The 17,726-nt window shown below is 41.7% G+C and overlaps 1 protein-coding gene across 3 annotated transcripts in view; it reads left to right on the top strand.

Annotated features, from left to right (window-relative positions):
* The window catches only part of LOC138972772 (uncharacterized), a 35,312-nt gene that overhangs the window by 2,149 nt on the left and 15,437 nt on the right, over positions 1 to 17,726 (top strand). For 2 of the 3 annotated variants that reach the window (XM_070345446.1, XM_070345447.1), the window contains exons 2-5: positions 2,289 to 2,515; positions 3,047 to 3,253; positions 3,702 to 3,767; positions 5,302 to 5,434. In XM_070345446.1, the coding sequence (XP_070201547.1) occupies positions 2,296 to 2,515; positions 3,047 to 3,253; positions 3,702 to 3,767; positions 5,302 to 5,434 (626 nt within the window). In that variant the 5' untranslated portion in view covers positions 2,289 to 2,295. The remainder of the gene's footprint in view (positions 1 to 2,288; positions 2,516 to 3,046; positions 3,254 to 3,701; positions 3,768 to 5,301; positions 5,435 to 17,726) is intronic. The other variant, XM_070345448.1, reaches the window with a different exon arrangement.

Raw genomic sequence — 17,726 nt, 5'->3', positions numbered from 1 at the left:
GAATCGCTCTACACACACACACAGACAGACAGACAGACGCACATACACCACGACCCTCGTTTCGATTCCCCCTCGATGTTAAAATATTTAGTCAAAACTTGACTAAATATAAACAAGTCGCGTAAGGCGAAAATACAATATTTAGTCAAGTAGCTGTCGAACTCACAGAATGAAACTGAACGCAATGCCATTTTTCAGCAAGACCGTAGACTCGTAGCATCGTCAGTCCACCGCTCATGGCAAAGGCAGTGAAATTGACAAGAAGAGCGGGGTAGCAGTTGCGCTAAGAAGGATAGCACGCTTTTCTGTACCTCTCTTTGTTTTAACTTTCTGAGCGTGTTTTTAATCCAAACATATCATATCTATATGTTTTTGGAATCAGGAACCGACAAGGAATAAGATGAAAGTGTTTTTAAATTGATTTGGACAATTTAATTTTGATAATAATTTTTATATATTTAATTTTCAGAGCTTGTTTTTAATCCGAATATAACATATTTATATGTTTTTGGAATCAGCAAATGATGGAGAATAAGATAAACGTAAATTTGGATCGTTTTGAAAATTTTTATTTTTTTTTACAATTTTCAGATTTTTAATGACCAAAGTCATTAATTAATTTTTAAGCCACCAAGCTGAAATGCAATACCGAACCCCGGGCTTCGTCGAAGATTACTTGACCAAAATTTCAACCAATTTGGTTGAAAAATGAGGGCGTGACAGTGCCGCCTCAACTTTCACGAAAAGCCGGATATGACGTCATCAAAGACATTTATCCAAAAAATGAAAAAAACGTTCGGGGATTTCATACCCAGGAACTCTCATGTCAAATTTCATAAAGATCGGTCCAGTAGTTTAGTCTGAATCGCTCTACACACACACACACACACACAGACAGACAGACGCACATACACCACGACCCTCGTTTCGATTCCCCCTCGATGTTAAAATATTTAGTCAAAACTTGACTAAATATAAAAAGGCAGATCGGAGCAGAAACTTAATACAAGTGGATGCGGCGGCGCAGACGACGACGATAATTATGATGATGACGACGACGATAATGATGATGTTGATGATGATAAATAATGATACATGATGATACATGATGATAAATTATGAAGATGATGATGATGATGACGATGATGATGATGACGACGACGACGACGACGATGATGATGATGATGATGATGATGATGATGATGATGATGATGATGATGATGATGATGATGATGATGATAACGATGACGACGATGATGATGATGATGATAATTATGATGATTACGACGACGCTGCTGCTGACCACGATGATGACGATGATGACGACGATGATGATGATGATGACGATGATGATGATGATGATGATGATGATGATGATGATGATGATGATGATGATGATGATGATGATGATGATGATGATGATGATGATGATGATGATGATGATGATTGATGATTGATGATTGATGATGATGATTGATGATGATTGATGATGATTGATGATGATTGATGATGATTGATGATGATGATGATGATGATGATGATGATGATGATGATGATGATGATGATGATGATGATGATGATGATGGTGATGATGATGATGATGATGATGATGACGACGACGACGACGATGATGATGATGAAGATTACGATGATGATGATGATGATGATGATGATGATGATGATGATGATGATGATGATGATGATGATGATGATGATGATGATGATGATGATGATGATGATGATGATGATGATGATGATGATGATGACTACCACGACCACGACCACGACCACGACGACCACGACGACCACGACGACCACGACCACGACCACGACCACGACCACGACCACGACGACGACCACGACGACGACCACGATGATGATGATGATGATGATGATGATGATGATGATGATGATGATGATGATGATGATGATGATGATGATGATGATGATGATGATGATGATGATGATGATGATTACGACGACGACGACGACGCTGCTGCTGCTGCTGCTGCTGCTGCTGTTGCTGCTGCGGCTGCTGCTGCTGCTGCTGCTGTTGATGATGATGATGATGATGATGATGATGATGATGATGATGATGATGATGATGATGATGATGATGATGATGATGATGATGATGATGATGATGATGATGATGATGATGATGATGATGATGATGATGATGATGATGATAAGAACGAGCTTTTATGTCTTTATTTTGAACCGTACCAGTTTATATGCTCTGCATTTGTATTTTTTGACAATGATACATGTATTATGTTTTTGTGCAGGGTAGCTATGGTCCTGATTCAAAAAGGGAGACTCTTTATCTTTCTGCAATCGTTCCTGATCCAATTGGACAATGTATACGCCCACAATCCAATCACCTGTGTTGCTGGGACAAGCTATGTTGAACAAGCTTCAAATGTCACATGTTATTTCCACAAAGACATCGCAGCCAATAAGACAGCCATCAGCGTGGTCATGGTCCCGACTACAAATAAGAAAGATAAAGAAGGTAAATAATGTTTTGCATTGAGGGTAATGGTTATTATAATGAGGTGCCCGTTACATGAACAAACTAAGTTCCAAGGGAAATAACGATGCCAAATTTAAAGTATCTGCATGCGCTGTACGGGTACCCTCTCTACATGACTTGAATGTTACTCTGTGATCTTAAACGCACATTTAACGAAAAATGTAGTTTAGGAAGCAGCTCTTCTTGTGTGACGCTGAAAGTGATTAGTGTTGTTACACAAAACTAGCTGATCAGAGAAACGATGCACTGATATAAAAACACTTAGATTGTTTTTTTTGGTTCGTTGTGTTTGCTGGTTTAAAGATAGTTTAATGCCATAATGAAATGGTACAATACATGACGAGGACATTTAACATCATCAACAATTGTTTTGTTTTTGTTATTCACTTGATATGCAGACCTCATCACATCAACAACCCTATCAGTGTAGCATCGCGAAGGGAACGCAGAACAAGAAGAAGACATGCAGGAGTGTATTAAACCTTTTGTGTTTATAATTCCACTTTACAGAAAGGGATGTGATCCAATGCTCCTGGGCGAAGCTTGCCACGAAACCCGAATGCCTTGTGTCAGAAGGGTACACGTTTAACTATGAAGTCACAGATCGGCTGACTGTTGAGATTCCATCCACCACAGCTAACTTTGCTGGCGTCTACTCGTGTCATATTGTCCCACCAAACGGAGCAACATTCGAGACGTGTGAACTCATCGTGAACGGTAATACCACACTAGATAAGTTAATTTACCCAGTAGTGTGTATTTGTTTATTCTGTAAATACCTTCGTGGTAGTCCTGGATATCTATGGAAGTGCGCAATACATCGCTGCAATAATTGTTCTTTAAAGAAAAGAAGAAGCACACATAAACAATCGGATAAAAAGGAGGAGGAGGAAGAGGAGGAGGCAGGGGAGGGGGGGATATTACAAATAATAAAGAACGTCTTTTTGTTTGTTTGTTTTAATTTATAGAAAAACAGTAACTGTTTAAAGCATCAACAACAAACGCATATGAATTTGTATTTACTATATCTGTTTATGCTTAGCTGATTTGTGTACTGATTGTTTTTGTTATATAGCTAGTATTTAAATGGATTTTCTAACACATACATGAAACATATATATATATGTGTGTGAGTGCATGTATGTATACGCGTGTTATTATGCAGAGAAAAATACAGAAGTTAGCGGGACATCAAGTGTACAACCTCCTCAAGAAGGAGTGGCGTCCGCAGGTAAGCCACATACAATACATTTGGAATCAGTGCAGACCGTCTCATGTTTAGCTGACACACACGTTTCATTCACGTGTAAATGGCGGGGAAATAGCTCAGTCGGTAGCGGCGCTGGCTTCTAAACCAGTTGTGGCTATCGGCGTGGGTTCGAACCCCACGTTCGGCGAGGGATTTATTTCCCAGAGTCAACTTTGTGCAGACTCTCATTGGTGTCCGAACATCCCCGTGTGCACGCATGCGCACGATAAAGAACCCAAGTTCACAGCGAAAGTCTCAGGGCTTGGAAACATGAATACACGCATGCAGGAAAAAAAAAATGGGTAGCGCCGTACACTGTATGGCAGCTCGCTTTCCACAGGGAGAAAACAGCCCGAATGTCCCTGAGGATAACCTCACAGGATTATATGAATCGTATCCCTTACAATACAAAACAATACAATACAATACAATAACTTTATTAATCTCTAAAAGAGAAATTGCATTGCTGAGCTTTTGTGTCCGTAATAAAACATACATAAAACATCCCTTATCCCTTAATACAGTACAACCTGCCCTATCAATAACGACCACCTTCCCGCTACGACCAGCCCAAAGGATGCCTGGCTAGTTATTTTCTATATAATTCATCTTTTCATAGAGATCACTGTCTTTGACGACCACTTTGGGTTGGTCCCTTGAGTGTTCGTTATGGACAGGCTCGACTGTACCAACAATAAACCACTTTGAGACATGTAAGATCAGGTCAAAGTTCTTAAATGTTTAAATAATTTTATGTTTCTTGTTTTGTGGTTGTTGTTTTTTTTACACATTTTTGTATCCGCTACATTCTTTGTAAACATGAATCAAAACGGTGTATGCATGTGTGTGTGTGTGTGTGTGTGTGTGTGTGTGTGTGTGTGTGTGTGTGTGTATGTGTGTGTGTGTGTGTGTGTGTATGTGTGTGTGTGTGTGTGTGTGTGTGTGTGTGTGTGTGTGTGTACCCATTTTTCCACAGGTTTGGTTGCCTAAATCACCATAAGGCAACCATCCACACGTGGATGGCAACCTAAACTCTGGATGGCAACCTAATTGTGTGGATGGTCGCTTTATTTAACACCGTTAAATTGACTTTTTTGACGGAAAGAATGTCATAACAATGTTCAAAATGACATTCTTTCCGTCCTCTGTGGATGGTCGCTTCATTTAACACCGTTAAATTGACTTTTTTTGACGGAAAGAATGTCATAACAATGTTCAAAATGACACTCTTTCCGTCCTCTATAGGCGACGAAATAGGTCAAATTTTGTGCATTTTTTAGAGCAAAATTCTTCGATGCCGGACCGAGTACTGCACCCAGTGCTGTTGTAGTGCAAGTGCACTAGAAAGGCACTGCACCCAGTGCCGCCTCTTAGGTAACCATCCACACTTTAGGTGTGTGTGTGTGCGTCAATGCGTGTATGCGTGTCTCTCTGTCTGTCTGCCTTCCTGTCTTCGTCTTTTTTCGTTCGGGGGTTAAAAACAAAGCAGTGAGGTTCATGTTCATGGTGCATTCAGTTCCAGAGTGCCCGACAGGGATCATGACCGCTATTCTTACCGTGCTCGTCCTACTGACTCTTCTTGTCCATGGCCTGTGCTGGTACATGTGCGCCTGGAAGAATGAATGGCAACTGTCGAGGTTGTGCTTTAGGTATGTTCAATTTACAACAATATTAAGTAATACGCTTGGAATTAGGAATAAATTTATGTTATGATTACTTTTATGTATTTATTTATTTAAACATATTAGTTTACTGATAAGGTTTATTGGTTTAAAAATGTACACATTTGACAGAGAAAAGAAAAGACATATGAAGAAGGTTTGCTCCAAGCCACACACACAAAAAAAATAAACACACAAAAAAAAAAATAAGGCAAAAAAATAATTGTAGTAGCAAACCTGCATGCAACTGAGGTTAAAAAAAAAAAAGAGAAAAAAAAAAAGTAATACACTTGTTTTAAGGAGGGGCGGGGGTTGGTGGTTGGGCGGATGCTACATCGTTTACGAGAAGAATTATGTTTGAAGCAAAATCGTGTTATATTGGTTCTGTGGAAGCTCGAAACGCATTTTTATACAGCATTTCTTCATATTTGCACTTTGGAGAAATAATGGTTAAAGATTTCAGTGATTTGAGTCAAACATTTAACATGTTTAATATTGCAAATGATACTGTTGCTGTTATGAGAATAAGCGAATTCAAACAATGTATTAAAACAAATGTAAAAGAAAGGTATCCCTGTTTATTAGTGTGTCTAAAACACGCGGGGGCACGCGGGGACACGCGGGGACACGCGGGGACACGCGGGGACACGCGGGGACACGCGGGGACACACGGGGACACACGGGGACGGTGAATTAGCACGCCGGGACGTTATATAATAACATTCTGACTATCCTTTATGTATTTCTAAAAAAAAAAAAAACTTTTTTTTTTTTACTTAATATTTTTTTTTTTTTTTTTTTTTTTTTTTTTGGGTCAGAATGTTATAAAATAACGTCCCCGCGTGCTATTTAACCGTCCCCGCGTGCAGTAAAACTGTCCTCGCGTGTCCCCGCGTGTCCCCGCGTGTCCCCGCGTGTTTTAGACACTGTCTAAAACACGCGGGGACACGCGGGGACACGCGGGGACACGCGGGGACACACGGGGACACACGGGGACGGTGAATTAGCACGCCGGGACGTTATATAATAACATTCTGACTATCCTTTATGTATTTCTAAAAAAAAAAAAATTTTTTTTTTTACTTAATATTTTTTTTTTTTTTTTTTTTTTTTTTGGTCAGAATGTTATAAAATAACGTCCCCGCGTGCTATTTAACCGTCCCCGCGTGCAGTAAAACTGTCCTCGCGTGTCCCCGCGTGTCCTCGCGTGTCCCAGCGTGTCCCCGCGTGTTTTAGACAGTGTCTAAAACACGCGGGGACACACGGGGACACACGGGGACACACGGGGACACACGGGGACGGTGAATTAGCACGCCGGGACGTTATATAATAACACTCTGACTATCCTTTATGTATTTCTAAAAAAAAAAAAAAAGTTTTTTTTTTACTTAATATTTTTTTTTTTTTTTTTTTTTTTTTTTGGTCAGAATGTTATAAAATAACGTCCCCGCGTGCTATTTAACCGTCCCCGCGTGCAGTAAAACTGTCCTCGCGTGTCCCTGCGTGTCCCCGCGTGTCCCCGCGTGTCCCCGCGTGTCCCCGCGTGTTTTAGACACTGTCTAAACACGCGGGGACACGCGGGGACACGCGGGGACACGCGGGGACACACGAGGACACACGGGGACGGTGAATTAGCACGCCAGGACGTTATATAATAACATTCTGACTATCCTTTATGTATTTCTAAAAAAAAAAAAAATTTTTTTTTTTACTTAATATTTTTTTTTTTTTTTTTTTTTTTTTTTTTGGTCAGAATGTTATAAAATAACGTCCCCGCGTGCTATTTAACCGTCCCCGCGTGCAGTAAAACTGTCCTCGCGTGTCCCCGCGTGTCCCCGCGTGTCCCCGCGTGTCCCCGCGTGTTTTAGACACTGTCTAAAAGACGCGGGGACACGCGGGGACACGCGGGGACACGCGGGGGCACACGGGGACACACGGGGACGGTGAATTAGCACGCCGGGACGTTATATAATAACATTCTGACTATCCTTTATGTATTTCTAAATAAATAGACACTGTCTAAAACACGCGGGGACACGCGGGGACACGCGGGGACACGCGGGGACACACGAGGACACACAGGGACGGTGAATTAGCACGCCAGGACGTTATATAATAACATTCTGACTATCCTTTATGTATTTCTAAAAAAAAAAAATTTTTTTTTTACTTAATATTTTTTTTTTTTTTTTTTTTTTTTTTTTTTTTGGTCAGAATGTTATAAAATAACGTCCCCGCGTGCTATTTAACCGTCCCCGCGTGCAGTAAAACTGTCCTCGCGTGTCCCCGCGTGTCCCCGCGTGTCCCCGCGTGTCCCCGCGTGTTTTAGACACTGTCTAAAAGACGCGGGGACACGCGGGGACACGCGGGGACACGCGGGGACACACGGGGACACACGGGGACGGTGAATTAGCACGCCGGGACGTTATATAATAACATTCTGACTATCCTTTATGTATTTCTAAAAAAAAAAAAAAATTTTTTTTTTACCTAATATTTTTTTTTTATTTTTTTTTTTTTTTTGGTCAGAATGTTATAAAATAACGTCCCCGCGTGCTATTTAACCGTCCCCGCGTGCAGTAAAACTGTCCTCGCGTGTCCCCGCGTGTCCCCGCGTGTCCCCGCGTGTCCCCGCGTGTTTTAGACACTGTCTAAAACACGCGGGGACACGCGGGGACACGCGGGGACACGCGGGGACACACGGGGACACACGGGGACGGTGAATTAGCACGCCGGGACGTTATATAATAACATTCTGACTATCCTTTATGTATTTCTAAAAAAAAAAAAAATTTTTTTTTTTTACTTTATATTTTTTTTTTTTTTTTTTTTTTTTTTTTTTGGTCAGAATGTTATAAAATAACGTCCCCGCGTGCTATTTAACCGTCCCCGCGTGCAGTAAAACTGTCCTCGCGTGTCCTCGCGTGTCCCCGCGTGTCCCCGCGTGTCCCCGCGTGTCCCCGCGTGTCCCCGCGTGTCCCCGCGTGTCCCCGCGTGTTTTAGACACTGTCTAAAACACGCGGGGACACGCGGGGACACGCGGGGACACGCGGGGACACGCGGGGACACACGGGGACACACGGGGACGGTGAATTAGCACGCCGGGACGTTATATAATAACATTCTGACTATCCTTTATGTATTTCTAAAAAAAAAAAAAATTTTTTTTTTACTTAATATTTTTTTTTTTTTTTTTTTTTTTTTTTTTTTGGTCAGAATGTTATAAAATAACGTCCCCGCGTGCTATTTAACCGTCCCCGCGTGCAGTAAAACTGTCCTCGCGTGTCCCCGCGTGTCCCCGCGTGTCCCCGCGTGTTTTAGACACTGTCTAAAAGACGCGGGGACACGCGGGGACACGCGGGGACACGCGGGGACACACGGGGACACACGGGGACGGTGAATTAGCACGCCGGGACGTTATATAATAACATTCTGACTATCCTTTATGTATTTCTAAAAAAAAAAAAAAATTTTTTTTTTTACCTAATTTTTTTTTTTTTTTTTTTTTTTTTTTGGTCAGAATGTTATAAAATAACGTCCCCGCGTGCTATTTAACCGTCCCCGCGTGCAGTAAAACTGTCCTCGCGTGTCCCCGCGTGTCCCCGCGTGTCCCCGCGTGTCCCCGCGTGTTTTAGACAGTGTCTGAAACACGCGGGGACACGCGGGGACACGCGGGGACACACGGGGACACACGGGGACGGTGAATTAGCACGCCAGGACGTTATATAATAACATTCTGACTATCCTTTATGTATTTCTAAAAAAAAAAAAATTTTTTTTTTTTACTTTATATTTTTTTTTTTTTTTTTTTTTTTTTTTTTGGTCAGAATGTTATAAAATAACGTCCCCGCGTGCTATTTAACCGTCCCCGCGTGCAGTTAAACTGTCCTCGCGTGTCCCCGCGTGTCCCCGCGTGTTTCAGACAGTGTCTAAAACACGCGGGGACACGCGGGGACACGCGGGGACACGCGGGGACACGCGGGGACACACGGGGACACACGGGGACGGTGAATTAGCACGCCGGGACGTTATATAATAACATTCTGACTTACCTTTATGTATTTAAAAAAAAAAAAACTTTTTTTTTTTTACTTAATATTTTTTTTTGTGGTCAGAATGTTATAAAATAACGTCCCCGTGGGCTATTTAACCGTCCCCGCGTGCTGTAAAACTGTCCCCGCGTGTCCCCGCGTGTCCCCGCGTGTTTTAGACACTGTCCCCGCGATGCAGTAATGGCCATCAATGTTGCCATCAATGTTTAAAGATCAGCTCGTTATTAAAGTGTTTCTTTGTATGTATATCTACTTAACATACAACTGGGTTGAAGTACCGTAAATGTAACGTTTTGTTTCGTCATAATTCAACGGGTGGTTTTTTTATTGATCATTAACGTGGTATGTTGGCAGTTTATTGATATGTTGATTTCATTCTGACGTAACGTTTGCGGATGTGTTTTCAAGTGTTCTGTGTATGTGTGTGTGTGCTCTCATCAGCAGCAGCTTCCCTCAAAAAGGGTTCTTGATGATTGCAAATTTTTACCTCAAAATGTATGTTTTTTGTTCATTTTGTTTTCATTTCTTGTGTAAAACAAAATTATCAAATACTCAAGCATCGTGTAGCTTCATCACAAATAAGTCAATCAAAACGTTTCGTTTGAGAACTGACAGTTTGCTTGGTCAGTGTTATTTGTGCGTGTGAATTATTGGGGCATTTGATTTACATATCTGAATATGTTGCATAGTATGCACAAGATGTATGACATTATCCGGGCTTCAGTGTGTGTGTGTGCGTGTGTCTGTGTGTCTGTGTGTGTGTGTGTGTGTGTGTGTGTGTGTGTGTGTGTGTGTGTGTGTGTGTGTGTGTGTCAGGTTTTCTTCTGAGATATTAGGGCTTATCAAATCGGAGATCGTTCATGCCGTAAACAGCCATTTCTGGCTGCAAGGGATCGTGTTAAAGACACACCGTTTAAGTCTGATGGATTATTATTATCCTGGTCTACTCACTGTCATTCTCCTACTCCGAACCTGACTGCCGTGATTTGATATCATCAAAGAATGACAGACACTATCGACAAAACCTCAAAACGTTATGTCACAGACAAGAGTGGCGAGAGAAAGAGAGAGAGAGAGAGAGAGGGAGAGAGAGAGAGAGAGATAGATGTCACTTTTAACAAAACATATACAAAGATAAAGAATTAGAGACAAAGAAAGAGAGACTGAGAGAGAGCAAGAGAGAGAGAGAGAGAGAGAGAGAGAGAGAGGGGGGAAAGAGAGAGTGTGTATGTATGTGTGCGTGCGTGTGTGTGTGTGTGTGTGTGTGTTCGTGTTCGTGTGTGTGTGCGACACTGGTGAACTCAGAACATCTTCCTATCATCACGTAACTTAGTTAGTGCGGAGAACAGACAGAGTTCAAGAACAAGGCGATATTTTTATTTTTTCAAAAAGGAAGGAAGAAAGGCCATGCAACACACAAAGCCATGGGTGACATTTACCTTGGGTCCTTACGAAAAAGAGCAGCACAAACACATTTTAACTTCACGCAATTCTTATTTTATTTGAACGGAATCGTACTCTTGCAGCAGTCACAAAAAAAGAAACAAAAATGGGTAAACACTGATTCTCAAACATTCACTCAGACATAATACATATTATACACCTATATAAAGAATGTAACAAATGCTTCAGTAATTTCAGACGATGATGGGGTAACGACAATGTATTCGAACGTAGTGGTTCACTTACATCAAACACATAAACAAAAGATCAGTAAGGTGGATACTGATTTTGAAGCATTCACTCACAGGCACAACAAAACATAGACTGTTACAAATACTTCATTAATTACAGACTGAATTGGTTAATGTTAATAAGACAATTGTTTCCGTTTTTATTAGCTACATCACAAAAAAACATGTAATCTGAGGTAAAAGTTCGCAATCATCAAGAACCTTTTTGAAGGGAAGCTGCTGCTGATGAGTGCACATACACATACACAGAACACTTAAAAACACATCCGCAATAGTTACGTCAGAAATAAATCAAAATACTGATAAACTGCCAACAAACCCACGTTAACGTTAAAAACAACCGTTGAATTATGACGAAACAAAACTTTACATGTCCGGTACTTCAACCCAGTTGTATGTTTAGTAGACTTACAAAGAAACACTTTAAAAATGAGCTGATCATTAAACATCGATGGCCATAACTGTATCGCCAACAGCATGCAAGTGTGACAATTTTGAAATAAGTTCACACACACACACACACACACACACACACACACACACACACACACACACACACACACACACACACACACACACACACACACACACACACACACATATGAATCACGCACACAAATCACACACTCATATCATCCAAACACACACTCACACACACATAAACACCCCACTCCCTTACACCACACAAACACACACACACACACACACACACACACACACATACACACACACACACACACACGCGCGAGAAAAAAGGTCGAAATGAGTGGATGACGTCATTAACGTAAAAACATCGTGACGTCGTCTAATTGCGCGAACATACAGCAGTAGTCTCGGAAATTCTACCCCAACAAAGCGGCACTGGGTGGCGTTGAATCAAAAATCGAAGATCCCACCAATCACTGTATATTAGTTAGTAGGCCTATGTTCCCAATTTGTGGTGAACTTCCATCCAGTCTGAGCACAAGATTCCGTCTTTATCATGTATTATGGACATGGACATTTCTCAAGTCGATCTTATTATGCGTTCTTGGGATCTTAGACGAGGAACCAAATCGAACAAAAAAATCTGTAATGCTGCGTCGCCCAAAACAAATAACGGTTTTGGGTGTGACGAAAAAAAGAACAGAGCCGGAGCGCTATGTAATTTATAGGCAGTTCTTCCAAACCCATTTAAAAAATATGACACTACCAGCCTGTTTCCGCAGATTGAGCCAGAATGTTTTGTTTTGGCAAATCGACGTTGCAGTTCCGGAGCAAATGATCTACATTTCTTTGCGAATTTGCGTTCAAACGTGGTTTTTTTCTCTCCATAATATAGCAATGCACAGCTCGAAAATATGACCAAGAACAAATCTACGGTACTTCGAAGAAAGAAGAATAACAACATTATTGTCCAATACGACTTGCAATTTACCGTGTGCGCTGTACAATCTCCCTACCTTTAAAGCAGACATAAAGCAGACCTCTTCATTTTCTTCCAAGGGGGAAATCGTTGGTCATAAAGTCTTGCAGGACCCAAACATACCTCTGCACGCTCACTTTTCTTTTCATAATTATGTTGCTTCGCAAAAATAAAATGTCATTGGTTTTCTCAACTTGTTATCAGTCAAAATTACCGAAGAACACAGAACTGGGAAATGACACTGATTGAAATACGAAAGATCTTCGACGGAGACGAAAGTTATAAATGACATGTGGTCACACCTAACTCGAGAACTAAGCGTCGCTCAGAACCAGCGCCCTTCCATTACTAAGTTAAGGAGTTTAATGCACAGTCGGTACTCCCGGGCAAATTTGATTTCATTTGACAGACACATGCATATAATAGTCTCTGAAACAACCTTTCTAGGTACCCAAAAGTGGCAGCAGCTATACACAATTTTAAGGCAAAGTAGACGTATTATTTTGAAAAATGCACTTCAGAACAAAAACTTTGTTGCAAAAATGTCAATACCAGTTTAACCGCAGACAGCAGAGTAAATATTTCTGAGAGAACTATCAAGTAATTGAAAGTACCTGTAATGATATAGCTCATTTGCAGAAAGTGTGAGAGTTCAGTTCCGAAGTACACCCCCTAATTTTGTAAGTCAAACTTATTATGCCATGAAAGCATTTTAAGAGGCACTATTACAGGTAAGGGTCGAGGATAATACACCGGATGTCTAAAACAAAGGTCAGTGGTGTTCGCATACAGGCAGCAGTGACTCGGGACAGAGAATAGTTGCAAGCAACAAGTGCCGCCGACCACTTTCTTTCCTTCAAGCCGGAAAGGAGCGATATGAATAAATTAACAAGTGACCTTACGCTAGGCCTGCGCAGTGCAATGGGCTATGGTATCATATCACAGGTGCACGTTTGGTTGGATGGTTATCACCGAATCGCTGTCAATGACAGCAACGTAGACGGCGCATCGCATCACGTGTGCCTTCTACGAAATCGCTACTGGGATTGGTCTTAAGTAAATTCCACAGGTCCAATGAAAAGTACCGTACTCGTCGTCATACAGACTGGAGTGCCGCGACAATTGGGTGGAAGTAACTTGGGCGGTGCATCATATCAGGGTATTTTTATAAGGCACGGCCTTATCCTAATTCGCCAAGACGCGGGGTGGACTGACACGATATCCACATATCCAATGAAAACACGTGCAAGTACGAACAGCATTCGTCGAGTTGAAAACTGGAGTGCCGCGAAACAAGCGGGTGACGCTGAGTAGGTGCAGGTCTCGTGAAAGAGCCAATCAGACAGCGATACCAACAGTAGACAACGATTCTACTGTCGACCAATAACCAGTACGTAATGATATTACTTCTTATGTTAATGCTAACTAGGAATCTTCCTTATTCTGCTAGTAAGATTTAGTAAGTGTGTGTGTGTGTGTGTGTGTGTGTCTGTGTGTGTGTGTGTGTGTGTCTGTGTGTGTGTGTGTGTGTGTGTGTCTGTGTGTCTGTCTGTGTGTGTGTCTGTGTCTGCGTCTGTGTCTGTATGTGTGTTTGTACCGGCACGGTTGGCCTAGTGGTAAGGCGTCCGCCCCGTGATCGGGAGGTCGTGGGTTCGAACCCCGGCCGGGTCATACCTAAGACTTTAAAATTGGCAATCTAGTGGCTGCTCCGCCTGGCGTCTGGCATTGTGGGGTTAGTGCTAGGACTGGTTGGTCCGGTGTCAGAATAATGTGACTGGGTGAGACACGAAGCCTGTGCTGCGACTTCTGTCTTGTGTGTGGCGCACGTTATATGTCAAAGCAGCACCGCCCTGATATGGCCCTTCGTGGTCGGCTGGGCGTTAAGCAAACAAACAAACAAAAAATGTGTGTTTGTGGTTTTACCGACAAATGGGGACGATTGTCACTGTACAGCAGTGAAATGGGGACGCTACCGTTAAATGGGGACGTGCGACCCCATTAGACTCGATTTGCGCAGATTGAGCGACCCCATTTGACTGCTGCCCAGCATCCCTGGGCGGGGATATAGTTCAGTTGGTAGCGCGCTGGATTTGTATTCAGTTGGCCGCTGTCAGCGTGAGTTCGATCCCAGGTTCGGCGGAAATTTATTTCAGAGTCAACTTTGTGTGCAGACTCTCTTCGGTGTCCGAACCCTCCCCCCGTGTACACTACATTGGGTGTGTACGTTAACGATCCCACGATTGACAAAAGGGTCTTTCCTGTCAAAATTGCTTAGGCACAGTTAATAATTGTCTACCTATACCCGTGTGACTTGGAATAATAGGCCGTGAAAGGTAAATATGCGCCGAAATGGCTGCAATCTACTGGCCGTATAAAATTTCATCTCACACGGCATCACTGCAGAGCGCCTAGAACTATACCCACGGAATATGCGCGATATAAGCCTCATTAATTGAAGCCTCATTGATTGATTGATCCCTGTGGACAAACGGACTTGATTTTCACACACATTTTTACACACATTTTAGCTCTGCACTTTGTGGTCGGCTCTACTAAACCATTTGTGATTGTTATCATGTGACTTCAAATGACTTTACAAATACTGTTTTCATCATAATTAAGTTTCTAGTGTTAAGTATGAACCGCGTAGGTGCCTTCTTGTTACTATTTATTTTAATAAAAGTCATAATACTACCAAGATAGTGGAGAAGCTTCATATTTCTTGTCTATCTCTCTCGGACACACTAACACACACGTACGAAGTAGCCTACCTTATGTTGTGTTATTTCTGTTGAAGAATGGGGGGGGGGGGGGGGGTGAAGAGAGAGAGATAAGGATAAATGGTGGACAGTGATATCACTGATACACATTGCCCGTTGTGTTCTGAATGGTCTAAAAAGCAAAGCCTTCTATAAAAAATATATATATATATAAAAGATAAGCAACACGTAGCCTCGGAAGCAAGTGGACTTACAGTACTTGGTTTTACCAAAATATTTGGAAGAAGTGTTCTCAAGAAAAATGAAACAGTGGAAATAACACTACGACCTTGCACAAAGTGGAAATAAAGAATGGACATAGGGGTCGAAAGAGAGAGAGAGAGAGAGAGAGAGAGAGAGAGAGAGAGAGAGAGAGAGAGAGAGAGAGAGAGAGAGAGAGAGAGAGAGAGAGAGAGAGAGAGAGAGAGAGAGAGAGAGAGAGAACTCAGAACTGTTTATTGTACTAAGGCAACAAACTCATATAGAAGCCAAGGGGAATGCAACATAACACATACTACCAAAAGTCGAAATCGAAGTACAAAGTTTGCTGAAAACCGAAGCATGTAGCATGTACAATCGCGATCATTTCTCGCTGTTGGAAGTCCAAAAACGATTCTGTGAGCACATGTGGAAAAAGAGAGAGAGAGGGAGAAAGTGAGAGAGGCACACAGAGGCAGATAGAGAGAGAGAGAGAGAGAGAGAGAGAGAGAGAGAGAGAGAGAGAGAGAGATAGAGAGAGAGAGGGAGAGAAAAAAAGTGAGAGAGAGAGAGAGACAGGCACACAGAGGCAGATAGAGAGATAAAGAGAGAGAGAGAGAGATAGAGAGAGAGAGAGGGAGAGAGAGAGAGTGAGAGAGAGAGAGAGAGAGAGAGAGAGAGAGAGAGAGAGAGAGAGAGAGAGAGAGAGAGAGAGAGAGAGAGAGACGTAAGACGTAAGACGTAAGACATTTTATTGATTAAACACACAAGGTTCATTTCAACGGGGTGTGGGGAGGGGGGGGGGGGGTCAGTAATACATGCCGTGTGTTTGTATTTATGGACAATAACCCGGTTTTATCTCTTTCTCTCTAACATATACTCAAACGAACGCACGCACGCTCTCACTCTCTCTCACTCTCTTTCTCTTAAACCTAAAGACATATCCAGCGCATGAATTAACAATATGGAAAGGTGCAACGACAAAAAAGTTTTCAATGCTAACATACATTATCGGCTTTCAATCATGCTTTAGGCCTAAAAAAAAAAAATAGGTGTGGTTACGGTAACCCGACCTACCCTATTTTTAGGAGCCGACCCTATAACTTTTTATTACATTTGTCAACAAAACAAACAAAAAACGAGTGCAGAAAACGCAATGAAAGCGAAAGCGCCCGAGTCGCACACTTATTTCCCTGTCAAGTAGGTTTAATTTGTACACATTAGAAAAAAAAGTTTTAAAAAAAAAAGTGATTGCCTACCTTCCTACCCTATTTTGTTTGGCTATGTTACCGCAACCACACCTATTTTTTTTTTTTTTGCCTTATCGTTCCACGGCACAATCTCTCTCTCTCTCTCCCTCTCTCTCTCCCTCTCTCTCTCTCTCTCCCCCCCCTCTCTCTCTCTCTCTCTCTCTCTCTCTCTCTCTCTCTCTCTCTCTCTCTCTCTCTCTCTCTCTCTCTCCTCAAGTCGATATATCTCTGCAACAGTACTGTTTTTTTTGACTATTTCTGCTCTTACTGTTATCGAGTTTTATATCAACCTTTAATCTGTTTCTCGTTTGTACGACAAACAGCTTATTCACCAGATATCCTACATGGATTATCTTTCTCAATTTAATCTTGGATTTTAATCTCCTTCGCGTTTGAAACACGAACGGCTCAGCATGATAGAGATTTGAAGTTAGAATTACTACTGTTTTTCGCTAACAGATATGGCTGTGTTTGGGCAAGATGCATAACGCTTGCTTCAAATTAATGCACATTTATAATGGGGTTTAAGTGAGATTGTTTATGTTTCCTACTTTAACGAATGTTTTCAGATTTTCAACAAAAGAACGTTGTGCCTGCTATATATAGTTTGTAACCAAAGAGCATTTATCTATTTATTTTCGGGGTGTGTGTGTGTGTGTGTGTGTGTGTGTGTGTGTGTGTGTGTGTGTGTGTGTGTGTGTGTGTGTGTGTGGATGTGTGTGTGTGTGTGTGTGTGTGTGTGTGTGTGTGTGTGTGTGTGTCTTTCTGCTTTCTTGTGATTGTTTTGATCTGAGTTACATTCATTACTTTGTTTTACTTTTCAGAAACATGGCCACTTTGATAAAAAATATCCACACACAAAATATTATTGTAATTATGATTAATAATAAAACAAAGACAGCCAATCAAAAAAAGTCTCATT

The sequence above is a fragment of the Littorina saxatilis genome, linkage group LG8 (assembly GCF_037325665.1).
Source record: "Littorina saxatilis isolate snail1 linkage group LG8, US_GU_Lsax_2.0, whole genome shotgun sequence".
Lineage (NCBI taxonomy): Eukaryota > Metazoa > Mollusca > Gastropoda > Littorinimorpha > Littorinidae > Littorina > Littorina saxatilis.
The sequence above is the reverse complement of the archived record's forward strand: the minus strand, read 5'-3'. Positions and strand labels throughout refer to the sequence as shown.